The sequence below is a fragment of the Microcebus murinus genome, chromosome 8 (assembly GCF_040939455.1).
Source record: "Microcebus murinus isolate Inina chromosome 8, M.murinus_Inina_mat1.0, whole genome shotgun sequence".
Classification (NCBI taxonomy): domain Eukaryota; kingdom Metazoa; phylum Chordata; class Mammalia; order Primates; family Cheirogaleidae; genus Microcebus; species Microcebus murinus.
In genome coordinates this window covers 38,529,690-38,543,358 of record NC_134111.1, presented here as the reverse complement: position 1 = coordinate 38,543,358, position 13,669 = coordinate 38,529,690, and the positions used below count along the sequence as shown (strand labels likewise).

Genomic DNA, 13,669 nt, shown 5'->3' with positions numbered 1-13,669 from the left:
CTGAGCACCTAGAACACTGCTTGGCACATAGTAGGTACTTAAATAACTATATGTTGCTAATTGAATCCATTAAAGAAAGGGGTTCCAATAGCCTCACAAAGGAACCAGCAGGCTCGCTGGGCTGGAACAATGGTCTCTGTTGGGGCTGGCATGGCTTCGTCTCCTCCTGGTTCTGCAGAGTCCCTGAGAGTCGCCTTTGTTCTTGCCCCATGCCGATCTGTACCAGGAGGTCACTATCTTGTGCCAGGATCCACATTACTATTTGCAGAAATTGGACTCTGCTTATGCCTTTAGCCAGAGTCCCCACTGAGCAGTGTCTCTCTGCTTATGTGGTTAGAGGGGTGATGGCCTTCAGTGTGAACGCCTGTTGGCACTATTTCCATTCTTTCCTCTGGGCAGGCTTCTCTCCTCCATTTGAAAGGTGCTGGCATCAGGCCCACTTCTGTTTCGATCTGCACATTTTTCCCCGCAGGGGTACCCTGTGGCTAATGGAGGGGTCCCCTCCACTTAGTGGGAAGAACAACCTTCTGAGTGGGATTTGAGCCAAAAATGGGTTTCCCAACAGGCAGAAACACTTCTGGTAGTAGCACCTCTAGCATGTGCCTGTTTGAAGACTACTTGTTCAATGTTGAGTAAGTCACATGACTTAAACACTAAGCAAGTTTGTTTATTAACTACCTTAATTCATTAGGGCAAATGACTTCCCTTAAACATTTGGGGGAGGTGGAGTTCAATATTGGTTAGAGTACTCTAATTAAGATACATATTTATGCTCTGTTTTGTTTATTGCTTGAGTTTGGGTTTGTTTGGTTGTTTTTTTTTTTTTTTGAGACAGAGTCTCGCTTTGTTGTCCAAGCTAGAGTGAGTGCCGTGGCGTCAGCCTAGCTCACAGCAACCTCAAACTCCTGGGCTCAAGTGATCCTTCTGCCTCAGCGTCCCGAGTAGCTGGGACTACAGGCATACGCCACCATGCCCGGCTAATTTTTTATATATATATATATCAGTTGGCCAATTAATTTCTTTCTATTTATAGTAGAGACGGGGTCTCGCTCTTGCTCAGGCTGGTTTTGAACTCCTGACCTTGAGCAATCCGCCCACCTCGGCCTCCCAGAGAGCTAGGATTACAGGCGTGAGCCACCACTCCCGTCCTGTTTGGTTTTTTTTAATTGTAAAACCTGCCATCACTGGCCATTCTTCATAAGTCTTTTCTTTCCCCCTTAGTTGCTATAGCTTCTTTGTTAGAATGAAGTTACCTGTGACTCCAAATGGGATGGAAGTCAAGATTTGGCACTTAATATTTTGCCCAGTTCTTACTGAAGTTTCACTGAAGCCACGAGAGGCTGTTACTACAGATCAAGGTGTTTCCAAACATTTACATTTGTATACTCAGTTCTTAGAGTGCAGTGCACACATAAAAAGTCTCATAAATGATACATAAGTTCTCCATTTCTACATGAAAGCTTACTGTCCCTTCAGCTATACTCAGGCCTTGAGGCTTAAATAAAATCCTTTCAGATTATTGTTAATGCTGTGCCTGATTCTGCAGCAGCTGTTGCTTTTGAACAATATGATGCTTCTCCTCCCCAAGAGAAGTTGAAAATGCCTCTTTTGCAGCACTTTCAACCTTTGTAGACTCAGGGAGCATATAATAGAGTGAGAAATGAATCCAAGGTTCCTGTTTGGGAATTCAGTGCACAACTTAAAAACTATTGAGTTTAGCCACTTCCTGACATTGACTTTCATAGCAACAGTTTAATTTGGGGAAAATCTGCTACCTCAAATGGCTAAAAGTATTTATGTGGAAAATTTTCCAAATGATTGACTTTACTGTGTTGCTATTTTCTTTCCCCATGAATATGTGAGTATCTGGCTTCCTCCCAGGAGTTTTTCTGCATCACTTCTCTTTAGGCAAAGAAAATTTTCTGTCCAGAGTAGAAGAAAGAAGCACCAAGGGTTTCCCGTTTTTAAGTGAAGGATTATTTGAGTTTAAACCATAGCATCTAAAAATGAAGAATTCGAGTGTGTCTCCTATGTCCTTGAATTTTCCCATGGCAAATCTTTAAGGCAGTCAGAGTGACCTTGATCATCACTTTGGAGCCAATGCAACTGTGATCAGCTCTGTGCAACCTTTCGCTCCACCCTGTCTCCTCCACTGGCATCCGTCTTGCTGCAGGGCTCATCTCCACGCCCTCTCTCACTGTCCTTCCTTCCCCTAATTCTTCAGCCACCCTCACTGACTGCTCTTGCTAAGATCACCAAGGACTCCCTGTTGTTTAATCCAATAATTATTTTGCACTTTAATTGATCTTTCTGTATCTTTTGACATTGTAGATCCCATTTTTCTTAGTTCCTTAGGACCATTTATCCTCCTCATTCCCTAAGTAGTTTCCTCTCCTTCTGTCTCTTTCTTAAATGTTGTTTCCTTGGGAATCAATCCTAGGCCTACTTCTCTTCTTACTCTACACTCTGGTCCTGGACAATGGCATCTGTCCCTGTGGCTTCAATTCCATTCTATTGATAAAGATTCCCCATGTATTTCTCTGGCCCAGATCTTGTGAACACAGGTCTACATCCAAACTGAACCTAATTCCTTCTCTTCCCTGCTTCTGTTTTAAGTTCCCAATCTTAGGGAGGAACACCATTGTTCACTGTCCAAGACAGAAAGAAATCTCAAATTCTTCCTCTCTCTCTTTCTTTTCTCCCATAAAATAAACTAACACTTCCTATTTATTTGTTTCTTCCACATATCCTTAAATTCGTGTCTTTTTCAGCTCTCCTGCCAGTGCCTCTCCTGCTCCCCTAGATCTGGAGGCCATCCATGCCTATGTGGGTTCCCTCTGTGGACTTGGCTCTATGTAGTCCATCCTCCATGTCACAGGAGGGATTTCTCCTGATCGAAAGCCCTCATACTTGCAGAGCTCCCCTCACCCCAATCTGGCTCTTCTTGCCTCTCTAGCCTCAGTTCTGGGCACTCCCTACCTTGCATTGTTCATTTTTTGCTTATACTGAATGTCTTTCAGTTCTTCAAACATATTGTGCTCTCTTATCTCTTGCCCCTCATATGCTATTTTGTCTGGAATATTCTTTCTGGTCTCTTCCCTTCTGGTGAATTCCTGCTCCTTTTTCAGATCTTAAATTCAGAGCACTTCCTTTCAGGTACTCCCCCAAAAGCCCCAAGTCTGGCAAAGGTACCTCTTCTATGGCCTCTGCCCCAATGTGCCATCAGAGCACAAGCCACCCTGTACCACAATTGCCTGGGTCTTTGTATCCCCATTAGACTGTCAGTTCTGCAAGGACAGGAGCATGTCTCCCGTGTTGACACTGCACTGCCAGTGCCTAGCACGGTGCTTGATGGTTGGCAGGTACTCAATAAATATCTGTTAAGTGAACAAATCAGCCTCAAAGTAAATGATGAGTCAGCCCTCTTCACCACACAGGTGCAAATGCCTTACTCTCATTTGCAATTTCTTCCTCACTAGTCAAGCTCCCCTGACTGTAACAACTATTACTTTTCCACAAAGTAGACAAAAACTTTGTTGCAGACGAAGCAACCTGTATATCCCAAAGGAAGGGAAACTTTCCAAAGGTTCTGAGAATTAGCATATGGTAATTGTCAAATCCCAAGGTATCTTTTAATTGAACCTTCGCAGTAGTTCATTTAGCTTGTACTCAGTGCTTAAATTGAGTAGAACCTCATTAGGGAGGTTGTGTCATGACTTAGTGAAAGTGGAGAGAATGAGAAATATAGCTTTCCATGACATGAAGGCATGAGAGAAAGAGAGCATTCTGGTCTGTGGGCTCTTTAATCATGAGTATTGACAGCACTGACTCCTGATTTCGGGGAGAACACCCATGGCCATCAAAGGAGTTTAGGATTTTCCTTCTAAATCCCATTCTAGGTTTTGTAGCCCACAAGGATCTATAGCATACTTCCCTCCTTTTGAAACTTCCCTTTACAAATCAACAAAAGGGTGCAAGGCAAGAACTGTAGTCAGGGCCTAAAACTCTGCAAAGGCACAGTCCTAGCTAAAAATAATGATGATCAGCCACCGTCCCCCCTGTTTGCTGCTCTATAACTGCTGCTTTAGGGTCACATAGCTGGTGGTCATAAAGATGCTTAACTTTCTCCATAGATAACATCACCTTTTCCAAACCTAAAGGTAGTTTCTGAGATACCTTCCAGGACCTGCATTCCAGTGGATTGGCTAACCCACCCAGACCAGCGGCCCATCCCATGAAACTGACTCAACTGGAATTGTGACCCTTAACCCAGGAACTGACTCAACACAAGAAAATGATTTCTACACCCCTATAATTTTGCCCCAACTTAACTAATTAGCAAACCCAACTATATAATCCTTTGCCTGCCAAACTGTCTTTAAACACCCTATCTCCCAAATTCTCTGGGAGGTGGATTTGAGAAATTCCTCCCATTTCCCCACTTAGCGCTCTGCGGAATTAAATCTTTCCTCTATTGCAACCCTGACTGTCTCAGTGTATTGGCTGTTCTCTGTGCAGTGGGCAATGCAACATGGTTGGGCAGCAACACTTTCCTCTCTCTGTGCTTTTCCTTTAAGGCCATCCTGATGAGCAACCTCTTAATTAGAGTAGTCCTCCCTAGGACCATATCTTCCTATAGAAACCCCATGACTGCCAGGCTCAGCCAACCCTGTACTTGCTCTTTCTGCCTGGAAGACCAACCTCCACCTCTGCTCTCATCCCTCCTTGCTCACCAAAAACTAATCCCTGAGAGCCAGCTCATAAAGCTCTTGCTGAGTTTTACCCCTCTCTCTCACAACCCAGCAAGTGGTCATCTCCCCTTTCTCAAGATACTCAGTGGACCTTATTTGTGTCCCTCTTAAGGCACCTTAAGATGCCTTTTCTAGTTCCTAGGTATGCCTTGTATCTCTGTGTTAACCTATAAACTTGAGGGCAGAGCCTTTTGCTCAGTGTGCCCACACTCTCTCGCACGGGATCTGGCACACAGTAGGTATTCAGATGTCAGCGAGGTAGGTGGAGAGATTCAGGGAAGAAGAGAGAGTGAGCACAGGGTTAATTGCATGGGGTGGGGGGTTGGGAGGGGAATGGGCATGCGTTCTGAGGCCAGTTGTCCTGGGTTTGAATTCTAGCTCTGCCACTTATTGGGCGTGAGACTTTGAACAAATTATTAATACATCACATGTCTGTGCCTTTATTTCTTTATCTATAAAATGGAATAAAAATGTTACCCCAACATGTGACTATTGTGAAGTCTAAATGAGCTATAATATATAAAGCACTTAGCTCAAGACCTGATACATAGTGAATACTCAGTAAATGTCAAAATGTAGAATATAAAGGGTCTAGTCAAGGTACCTGCATGGAATATGCAGGTGTGCCCACTAAGGGCAAATGGCATTTGTGGCTGATGTCATGAAGAAAGTTAAATCTAAACCATCAATGGTGGCAGATGGAGGCAATGAGCTCACACTCCCCTGAGAACCCAGGTGCCTTCCCTTCTGAAAACACGAATTCCATCTCTATAACTCAATAGAAGAATAGCTTGGGCAGGAAGATGGAAAGGGAGGCTGCCCAAAAAAGGGCAGCAGAGGAGAGCTAAATGAGCTTGGTATTTAACTGTGCCCTGTTTTAATATCTGATGATTTTAAGGGGGATGGAAATAAATGCTAAGGGAAAGTCATGTTTTTGCTGCCATCTACAGATGTCAAAGTGCAACTTTTAGTTTCTTAACACACACACACACACACACTCAGAAAGTGACAATATAAGTGACTATATCTAAAGTTTAGTTTAAGTTCTAGCAGGTGGAGCAATTTAAGATTAGCTGCAGGTGTGGCAGCCAACAGACACTTTGAGAGTCAATAAAGTGATTTCAATGAGGAATGAGATGAACTGAATTTTACCCCCACGCTTCCCTGCATTTCTTTGGTTGCTATTAGAATTACTGTGAGTTGCATTTTATACAGTGTCTTTTATTGTTTGGATATGAGAAATCAACCAAAAGTAAGTAAAAACAAATGTGATAGTGACGTCACCTCTGAGGTGCTCCCTGCTCCTACAGTGTCATCCATATCGTCAACAAGGTTATCACGATGCTTTTCCAACTTCCCTGTGTGTTTTTGTTAAAGGGTTAAATATAGACAAGAATTACTGGAAAAGCGCTTGATGGAGAAAAAAGAAGCGGCCCTTCAAGAAGAGCATGAAGATGGAGAGAGAGTGAGGCGGCTGGAAGCCCTTAGGAAACAGGTGTTTTTAATTTGGAAATTTTCATGGGTGGTTTTTTAAAAAAAAGTTTCTAAGTGCTCTTAATAACATTGTTTCTGGGGCTTAGTTCATGACATCTGCTATGTAAAATGTAACTTTTCCAAATTGGGACACTGATGTTCGGTCCTGGGAGCAATTAGATTATATTGAACCATTTCCAGTTTCTCAGTATGTTAAAAGAACTTTATCAGCACCTTTTAAAAAGCTCTCCCAAGACTTAACTGCATCCATATCACCTCCAGTTTATCAGCTGAATGGTATCCAGTTACAACAATGAAACTCTGCATCTAGTCAAAGGATTTTACTGTCCTCAAAAATCCTGGTAGAGCTCAAGCAAGATAATTCTCTTTGGAGTAGGAACCTATGTTTGGAAATATTCCACAGTCAACAAATATGTTCAAAACTACTTTTTTAAAAATACTCTTTTTATGGGGAAATAAAAGCTTCCCATTGCCTTGTCCAGTAAAAGTGGGCAAAAGTAGATGAAAACAGACAGTAGATGGCAACGGCAGGAATTTAAGAACTTGGAAAGTGTGATGAAATAATTATACTAGGTAATTAATTGTTCAGAGTTTTGAACTCGATGGGATTGGTTCAGCTCACAAGCTCTGAAATCTTCATTGACGTCATGTTCCAGCTAATAGGAAACAACTGTCTAGCTTCCCTCCTGTGTCAATGAGAGTCATGGATAAGAACTTGGTCTCCAGTGTCCTTCAAACCTGCTACTACCCAATCTGTACTCACTGACATTGGAAACGTAGCTCATTTACTTGACCTCTTTAACCTTTATTTCCTTGTCTGAAAAATGGGGATAACAACAATGATACCTGCTTATAGGTGTGTAGTAACATGAGTTCAAACTTACTGAGTATTTACTAAGTGTACAGCCCTCTTCTAATTGCTCTTAGGTATTACTTTGTTTAATCTCTACAACAACTCCATGATGTAGGTATTATTAACATCCCCATTTTATAGAGGAGGAAACAGAGGAGGCACAAAGGTGGTTTTCCCCAAAATGACAGAGCTAGTAAATGTCATACTGATTCAAAACAAGGAAGTCCAGTTTAAATGAGATGGTATAGAAGCAGTGTAAGTGCATAAAACTATTCTGTCATCATCATCTTTGATAAAATACAATACACAGATAAATTTAAAGCATAGGAATGTAAGTCCTGGTTATCCTACAAAATTTAACTTATTTCTAGAGCCTACAAAATTTCAATTATTCAACTATTAGCAAATAATTATATACCATGGCCTTCTGGGGATAAGACTTGCCACTATTACTAAACACATTCTTGTTCAAAATATACCTTTGATAGCTACACTCTATATAATTAGAATTCCTTCCACTTGTGAATGCTTTGGAAGAGGAAATAACTGGACTCTTTATCTGTAATCAGTGTTCAGAACTATAGTATAAGATACTTTATACTTTAGCTAGGAAACCTATCATAATTAAAGTATGTTCAACCCTCAGTTATTTCATTACAGTTTCTAAATGGCATTAAAAATGCCATTTTCTTCCTGCTAATTCTTGACTTTGGAAATTAACAGGCAGGTGTTACTAATGGTGCATATCATTTACAAAATTGGTGCCTTCTTTTCATTAAGATGCAGGTTTGAATTATCATAAAGGACAAGGGCATTTGGGTTAAAGTGACTGCAGTTTTTCAATAAAAGGGGGAACAGTTTATAGGGGGGAATAGTTTATAGTAGTCCTTAGGAATCTAGTTGCCTGGTGCAATGGAAATTCGCCCATCCTGCCTGATAATGCCAACATGCTCAACTTTACCCATGAATGCTGTTGTCAACCCAAGGAAATGACTGAGGCAAAAATTTCAGTCAATAGAGATTTATTAACCCAACATTTTGAGGATACATCTAGGAAAAACACCAACCACAGACAAACTGTGGCTATTTTTCTGAAGGGGAAGTTGGAACCTTTAGCATTTTAAAGGCATACAGAGAGAAGGAAAAAAGGTTGGAGGGGGGTAGCTGATGAGGCAAAGTGATTATATTCTGGTGAGGCCCAAGAAATCTGCATTTTACTTAAAATAAGGGAGTGAAGGAAGCATCAGTTATGTATATGTCCCTGGGTAAATGGAAGACTATCTGATTCTGTCTTGTTTCCAGTTCCCTTACATGTTAGATAAACTTGTAATTCATTATCACTGGGGAATCAGATAGGCTTTGGTTTTGGGTGCTAGACATAGGTACGATTTGCATGTCCTTGCTTACTGGAGGTTAGCAAGGAATTTCCTTAATGCATGATCTGTGGAGCCAGTTCTTCACAGGTGTTCCAGGCTTTTACTTTCTGTTTTGCAAAGGAGTCCAGGGGTAGCCCTGAGACTTTGATTTCCTTTGTACACTGTACTCTAGATTCAGCTCAATCAGAGTAAACTTTCTGGAAAACTTCATGGGATTGCTACCATAACCAAAAATTGTCAGTGGTTAAAAAATGATTTTTAAAAAAAATTTGGTGACTTTCAAGGTGGTTCAATACGTAGGTTTTCAATTATAGTATTTTCTATGACTTCATATCAGAAAGATAAATTATTATTTGAAATTAATCGAAATTATAAGTATTCAATAATCAGCAAATCATTACATACCATGGCCTTTTAACATTTTGTTTTATATTTCTTTTATTTTGTTTGGCTCCTTTGTGGATCTCTAGGCCTGGCCTGGTTTTAATATTCTTCCTGCCCTTTCCTCTTAGGTTTTATCTTTAATGGGCATTAGAGACCAATAGTGTTGTCTAGAAGTATTTAGCTTGTACCTGTCCCAGTAGCCATGCCTTGTCTTCTTTCAGGTGGCTGTTGTCGCTCAATTTGATCCTGTTAGAATGATGTCAGACACAATGGCATCGAAAGCCAGAATGGGCATTGAAATTGAAGAAGAATTTATTCTTCAAAAGCCACTCTTCACATTGAATACATACAATGAACAGCAGGTAATTAAGGGAATTAGCATGATTGATGCAAAAGCCATGATGAGGATAATAAGAACTATAGAAATGTGTGTTGGGTTATAAACTCTTTTTAATATTTATATTTGAATATCACCCATTTTATCATAATTTTTACTTCTAAATGATAGTACATAATTACTAGATAGTTCTTAATATTATGAAATAGTTAATAGGTGACAATGTAATGAGTTTGCCTGAAAATGCTATGCATCTGTCATTGAAAATTATTTTTGGATTTAAAAATAGCTTTATAAAGTTTTATTTGAAACTTTTGTGTTAATATTGTGTTTTGTTGTTTAAATATTTCTCTGTTACATTAAGAATTTAAATTCATAATATAAATCTTATTAAACGACTGACAATACTGATAAGACAAAGCAGAAGAAAATGTTCAGAAATTAAAATGAACAGAAGATAATACATCAGAGCTAATGGTAAAATAAAATATTATCTGTGGAGAAGTGTTACGGGATCATTTAACCATTTGTAGGAACTTTTAGGGTTTGTTTCAGTCTGTGCCTATAACTGAGAAGGGATTTTAAAAAGATGTTTTTAGACAGACAGATTGAAGGACTGAAGGGTGGGAGGACAAAGGAATGAGTGGATATCAGTCACTGAAATTTAGAGAAAAAGTAGTTGTTAATTTTACAAATCTAAGGAGAGAAGCTAAATACTTATTTATTTATTTATTTATTTGAGACAGAGTCTCACTTTGTTGCCCAGGCTAGAGTGAGTGCCGTGGCATCAGCCTAGCTCACAGCAACCTCAGACTCTTGGGCTCAAGCAATCCTCCTGCCTCAGCCTCCCAAGTGGCTGGGACTACAGGCATGTGCCACCATGCCCGGCTATATATATATATATATATATATATATATATATATATGTATATTTGGCAGTGGATATACATATATATGTGTGTATATATATGTATATTTGGCAGTGTATACATATATATACATATATATATATTAGTTGGCCAATTAATTTCTTTCTATTTATAGTAGAGACGGGGGTCTCACTCTTGCTCAGGCTGGTTTCGAACTCCTGACCTTGAGCAATCTGCCCGCCTCGGCCTCCCAGAGTGCTAGGATTACAGGCGTGAGCCACCGCACCTGGCCTTTAATTATTTAAATATCCAGAAATTTCATCCATTCATCCACTGCCAAATAAATCCATTGTGCCTCTGCTCTATGTTGCATCCTTTGCCAGGGAATATAAAGGTGAATAATTCATTCATTTATTCATTGACCAAATATTTATGGAACATATGCTGTATTCTGGCTCTCTGCAAGGTACCTGGGCTACATCTGAACAAGATAGCCTGACCCCATCTGGAGGAAGTGAGCAGAGGAGCCTGACTGGGAAAGTAGCATGCACAGAAATAATGCCACTATGATGAGATCAACTCCAGTAGGAAAGTCTAAGGGCTGCCCCCAGCAAGTGGAAGACAATGAATGGCTAACCTTAATTGGGGAGGTCAGAAAAAGTGTCAGACAACAAACTTCTGAGCCCTATCTCAGTCAAGGATTTTTGGTAGTAGTAACAACATGTATTCCAGATGATTTATGATAATAACAGAAAGTGAGTTGGGGATGTGCATAGGGTGAGGTATTAATTATAAGGATGCAGGTGTATCTCCAGATACCAGCTGCCAAAGTGAGGAGGGAAGCTGGGGCTTGACACGTTTGAAATCAGGAGCTGGAAAGGTCTTGGGTAGCTGGGCAAAGGAATTAAGGGTTCCACCAAGCAGAAGAGGTTAGGACAAGTCCCTTCCTGGTATGTCTTCAGTGTAAGGTATATAGGTATATGACGAGTGGAATATGACAGGTTCTGGGAGATGTGACTGGAAACATAGGTTAGAGTCAGACTGCAGGAGGCATAGTGGGTCTTACTACTAACGCCTTCATCCTGTAAGCAGACACCAGACTTTGAAACAGGTAAGTTACATACAGTTATGCCCTGCATCAATGATGTTTTGGTCAACAGCAGACTACGTCACATATACAATGGTGGCCCCACAAGATTATAATGGAGCTGAAAAATTCCTATCATCTAGTGACGTTGTACCCTCCCAGTGCAAAGCATTCCCTTTTCTATATTTAGATACACAAATACTTACAATTATGTTACAATTGCCTCAGGTATTCAGTACAGGAATATGTTGTACAGGCCTGTAACCTAGAAACTATAGGCTATGCCACATAGCCTAGTTGTGTAGCTATACCATTTAGATTTGGGTAGGTACACGCTATGATGTTCACATAATGGTGAAAATCACCTAACAGTGCATTTCTCAGAATGTATCCCCATCATTAAGTGGCATATAACTATAATCAGATTTATGTTTTAGCCTTGTGTCCTGAATGGAAAATTGGTGAGGGTGAGCGTGGGTTGAGTGAGGTCCTTTTAAGATGGCAGAGCCCTCGTAGAAGTGGTTTGGGGGAGGCCACAGATGGCTCTGGCTGAGAGGGAGAGGCAACAAAGAAAGTGAGGATGATTCCAAGCTACATAGCAAGTTTCATTGTGAAGAGCCTATATTTTGGATTCAAATCCACATCCACTATTTATTGGCTGGGTACACTTGTGAAAGCTATTAAAATCTTTATGTCTTGTTTTCTTCATCTGTAAAATAATTATTTGCAAGGTCCTTGTGAGGATTAGAGATAATAAATGTCAACTACCTAGAATATCACCTGGTACCGAGTAGTAAATTATAATCATTTGGTGGTGTTGCCGTTTACACATTAACTGCCATGTGAGTTGTATTTAACTCACGCTAGTTTTGAGCCTGGGGCTCATGAAGCAAAACCTGGGCAGAACCCTGCAGTTGGTTCATGAAAATCTTATTTGTTGATGTTCTCATTGTTACAATTATTATTGACAATTTAATTCTAAAAATGTGGATTAAATGAATAGAAGTCAATAACAAATTTTTCATTAAATTAGAAAGGATTGTTTTGTTTTTGAAGTTTTTATTCTGTTTTCGTAATAAAACACTGTGGCCCCAAGGAAATTTTTTTTTTCCTAATGCCGCAGTCAGTGTGTTAACAATATAAGAATACGGTAGGAAAAACAGACTTGAGGGGAGAGAGAACTTGTTTTACTCATGTCACGTTTAGGGTAAACATGTCTAGTACACATTTGCAAGAAACTGTTTGGCTGTATCTAGGGAGGGGAACTGAGAAGATGGATGTCTCCATTTCACTTGCTACCTATCCAAAAACAGAATCATGAAAAAATGTTAAACCTTACAACCCTGGAGCAAGGAGAGGGGTCAATTCCTGGAAATGACTTAGGAGTCAATAGTGCACAGGTTGAACATTAATCCTGGGGAATGAGCAAGAGTGACCAGGGAGAATACATTGGGGCAAAAGAGAAGAAAGGCTTAAATTCGTTGCTTCTCAGACACAAATCTCTGTATTATTCTTGACTTCATACTCATCATTTCCCCTAGGCCCGTATCTGATCAGCTGTCAAGCTCTATTGATTCTTCCTTTAATAATGTTTCTGACAGTTACCTCTTCCTTGTTACCAAGCAAGTTCAGGCATTTATTACTTCATGTCTAGACAATCGTAGTAAACTCCTAACTACTCCCCTTGCCTCCATCTCTTCTTTCCCTGCTGCTTTAATTTATTCTGAACTTATAATCTGGTCCATTTTCCTATGCAACTACAATGATTATATCACTTCCATGCTAAAAACAGAAGCACAACCCCAGTAGCTCCTTAGACTCCTTGGCATGGCCTTGTAAGCCTTTTAAATTCAGGTCCCAATCTGAGAAGTGTGCTTTTCCTGTGTTCCTCAATGGTACCCAGTGCTCCTCCAAGACTACCCTTATCCCCAATTGACCTATTTCACCTCTAGTTTGTATATGCCTTCCTTTCTCATTAGAGCTCCCTTTGCTAGAGTAAGTTGGACTTTAGGGTTAGTTCAATTGCTTCTCCTTACCTGAGAAGACCATCCTTATTCCACCAGCACCAGGATATGTACCTCCATGTTTTACTATTCTTAGGCCATCTGACACTTGTTGCCATGAACTGTAGTTACCTGGTACATTCTTATTACCCCTATTCATTTAAGAACTCTTTGAAGGAGGAACTGCTTTCTCTAGCTTATTATCACATCCTCTAGGGGGACTTCAAGTCCATGTAAAATGCCTCATTAGGTAAAATCCATGTGTGGCTACCTTCTTATCATTGCAAATAGTGTCTGTTGACATTTAATATTCTTAGAAGGAGGGGAAGATGAATAAGATCCTATCAGCTATAAATTAAACCAGAAATTGAACTACTCACATGTCTACTCCCATTTAGAATCAGATTGATGGGGGCATTTTCTGGTTATATTTGAAATAGAAATCCAGCCTTGGATGAAAGGTTGTATTGATTTTGTTTTTTTGAGTAGTGGCCATGTGTTTAAACTTAATTTAC

The 13,669-nt window shown here is 40.1% G+C and overlaps 1 protein-coding gene across 1 annotated transcript in view; it reads left to right on the top strand.

Moving 5' to 3' along the window:
* Window positions 1-13,669, top strand: part of CCDC148 (coiled-coil domain containing 148) — a 240,843-nt gene that overhangs the window by 223,138 nt on the left and 4,036 nt on the right. Inside the window, exons 12-13 of the mRNA XM_012745265.2 lie at window positions 6,129-6,246; window positions 9,080-9,220. Of these exons, the coding sequence (XP_012600719.1) occupies window positions 6,129-6,246; window positions 9,080-9,220 (259 nt within the window). The remainder of the gene's footprint in view (window positions 1-6,128; window positions 6,247-9,079; window positions 9,221-13,669) is intronic.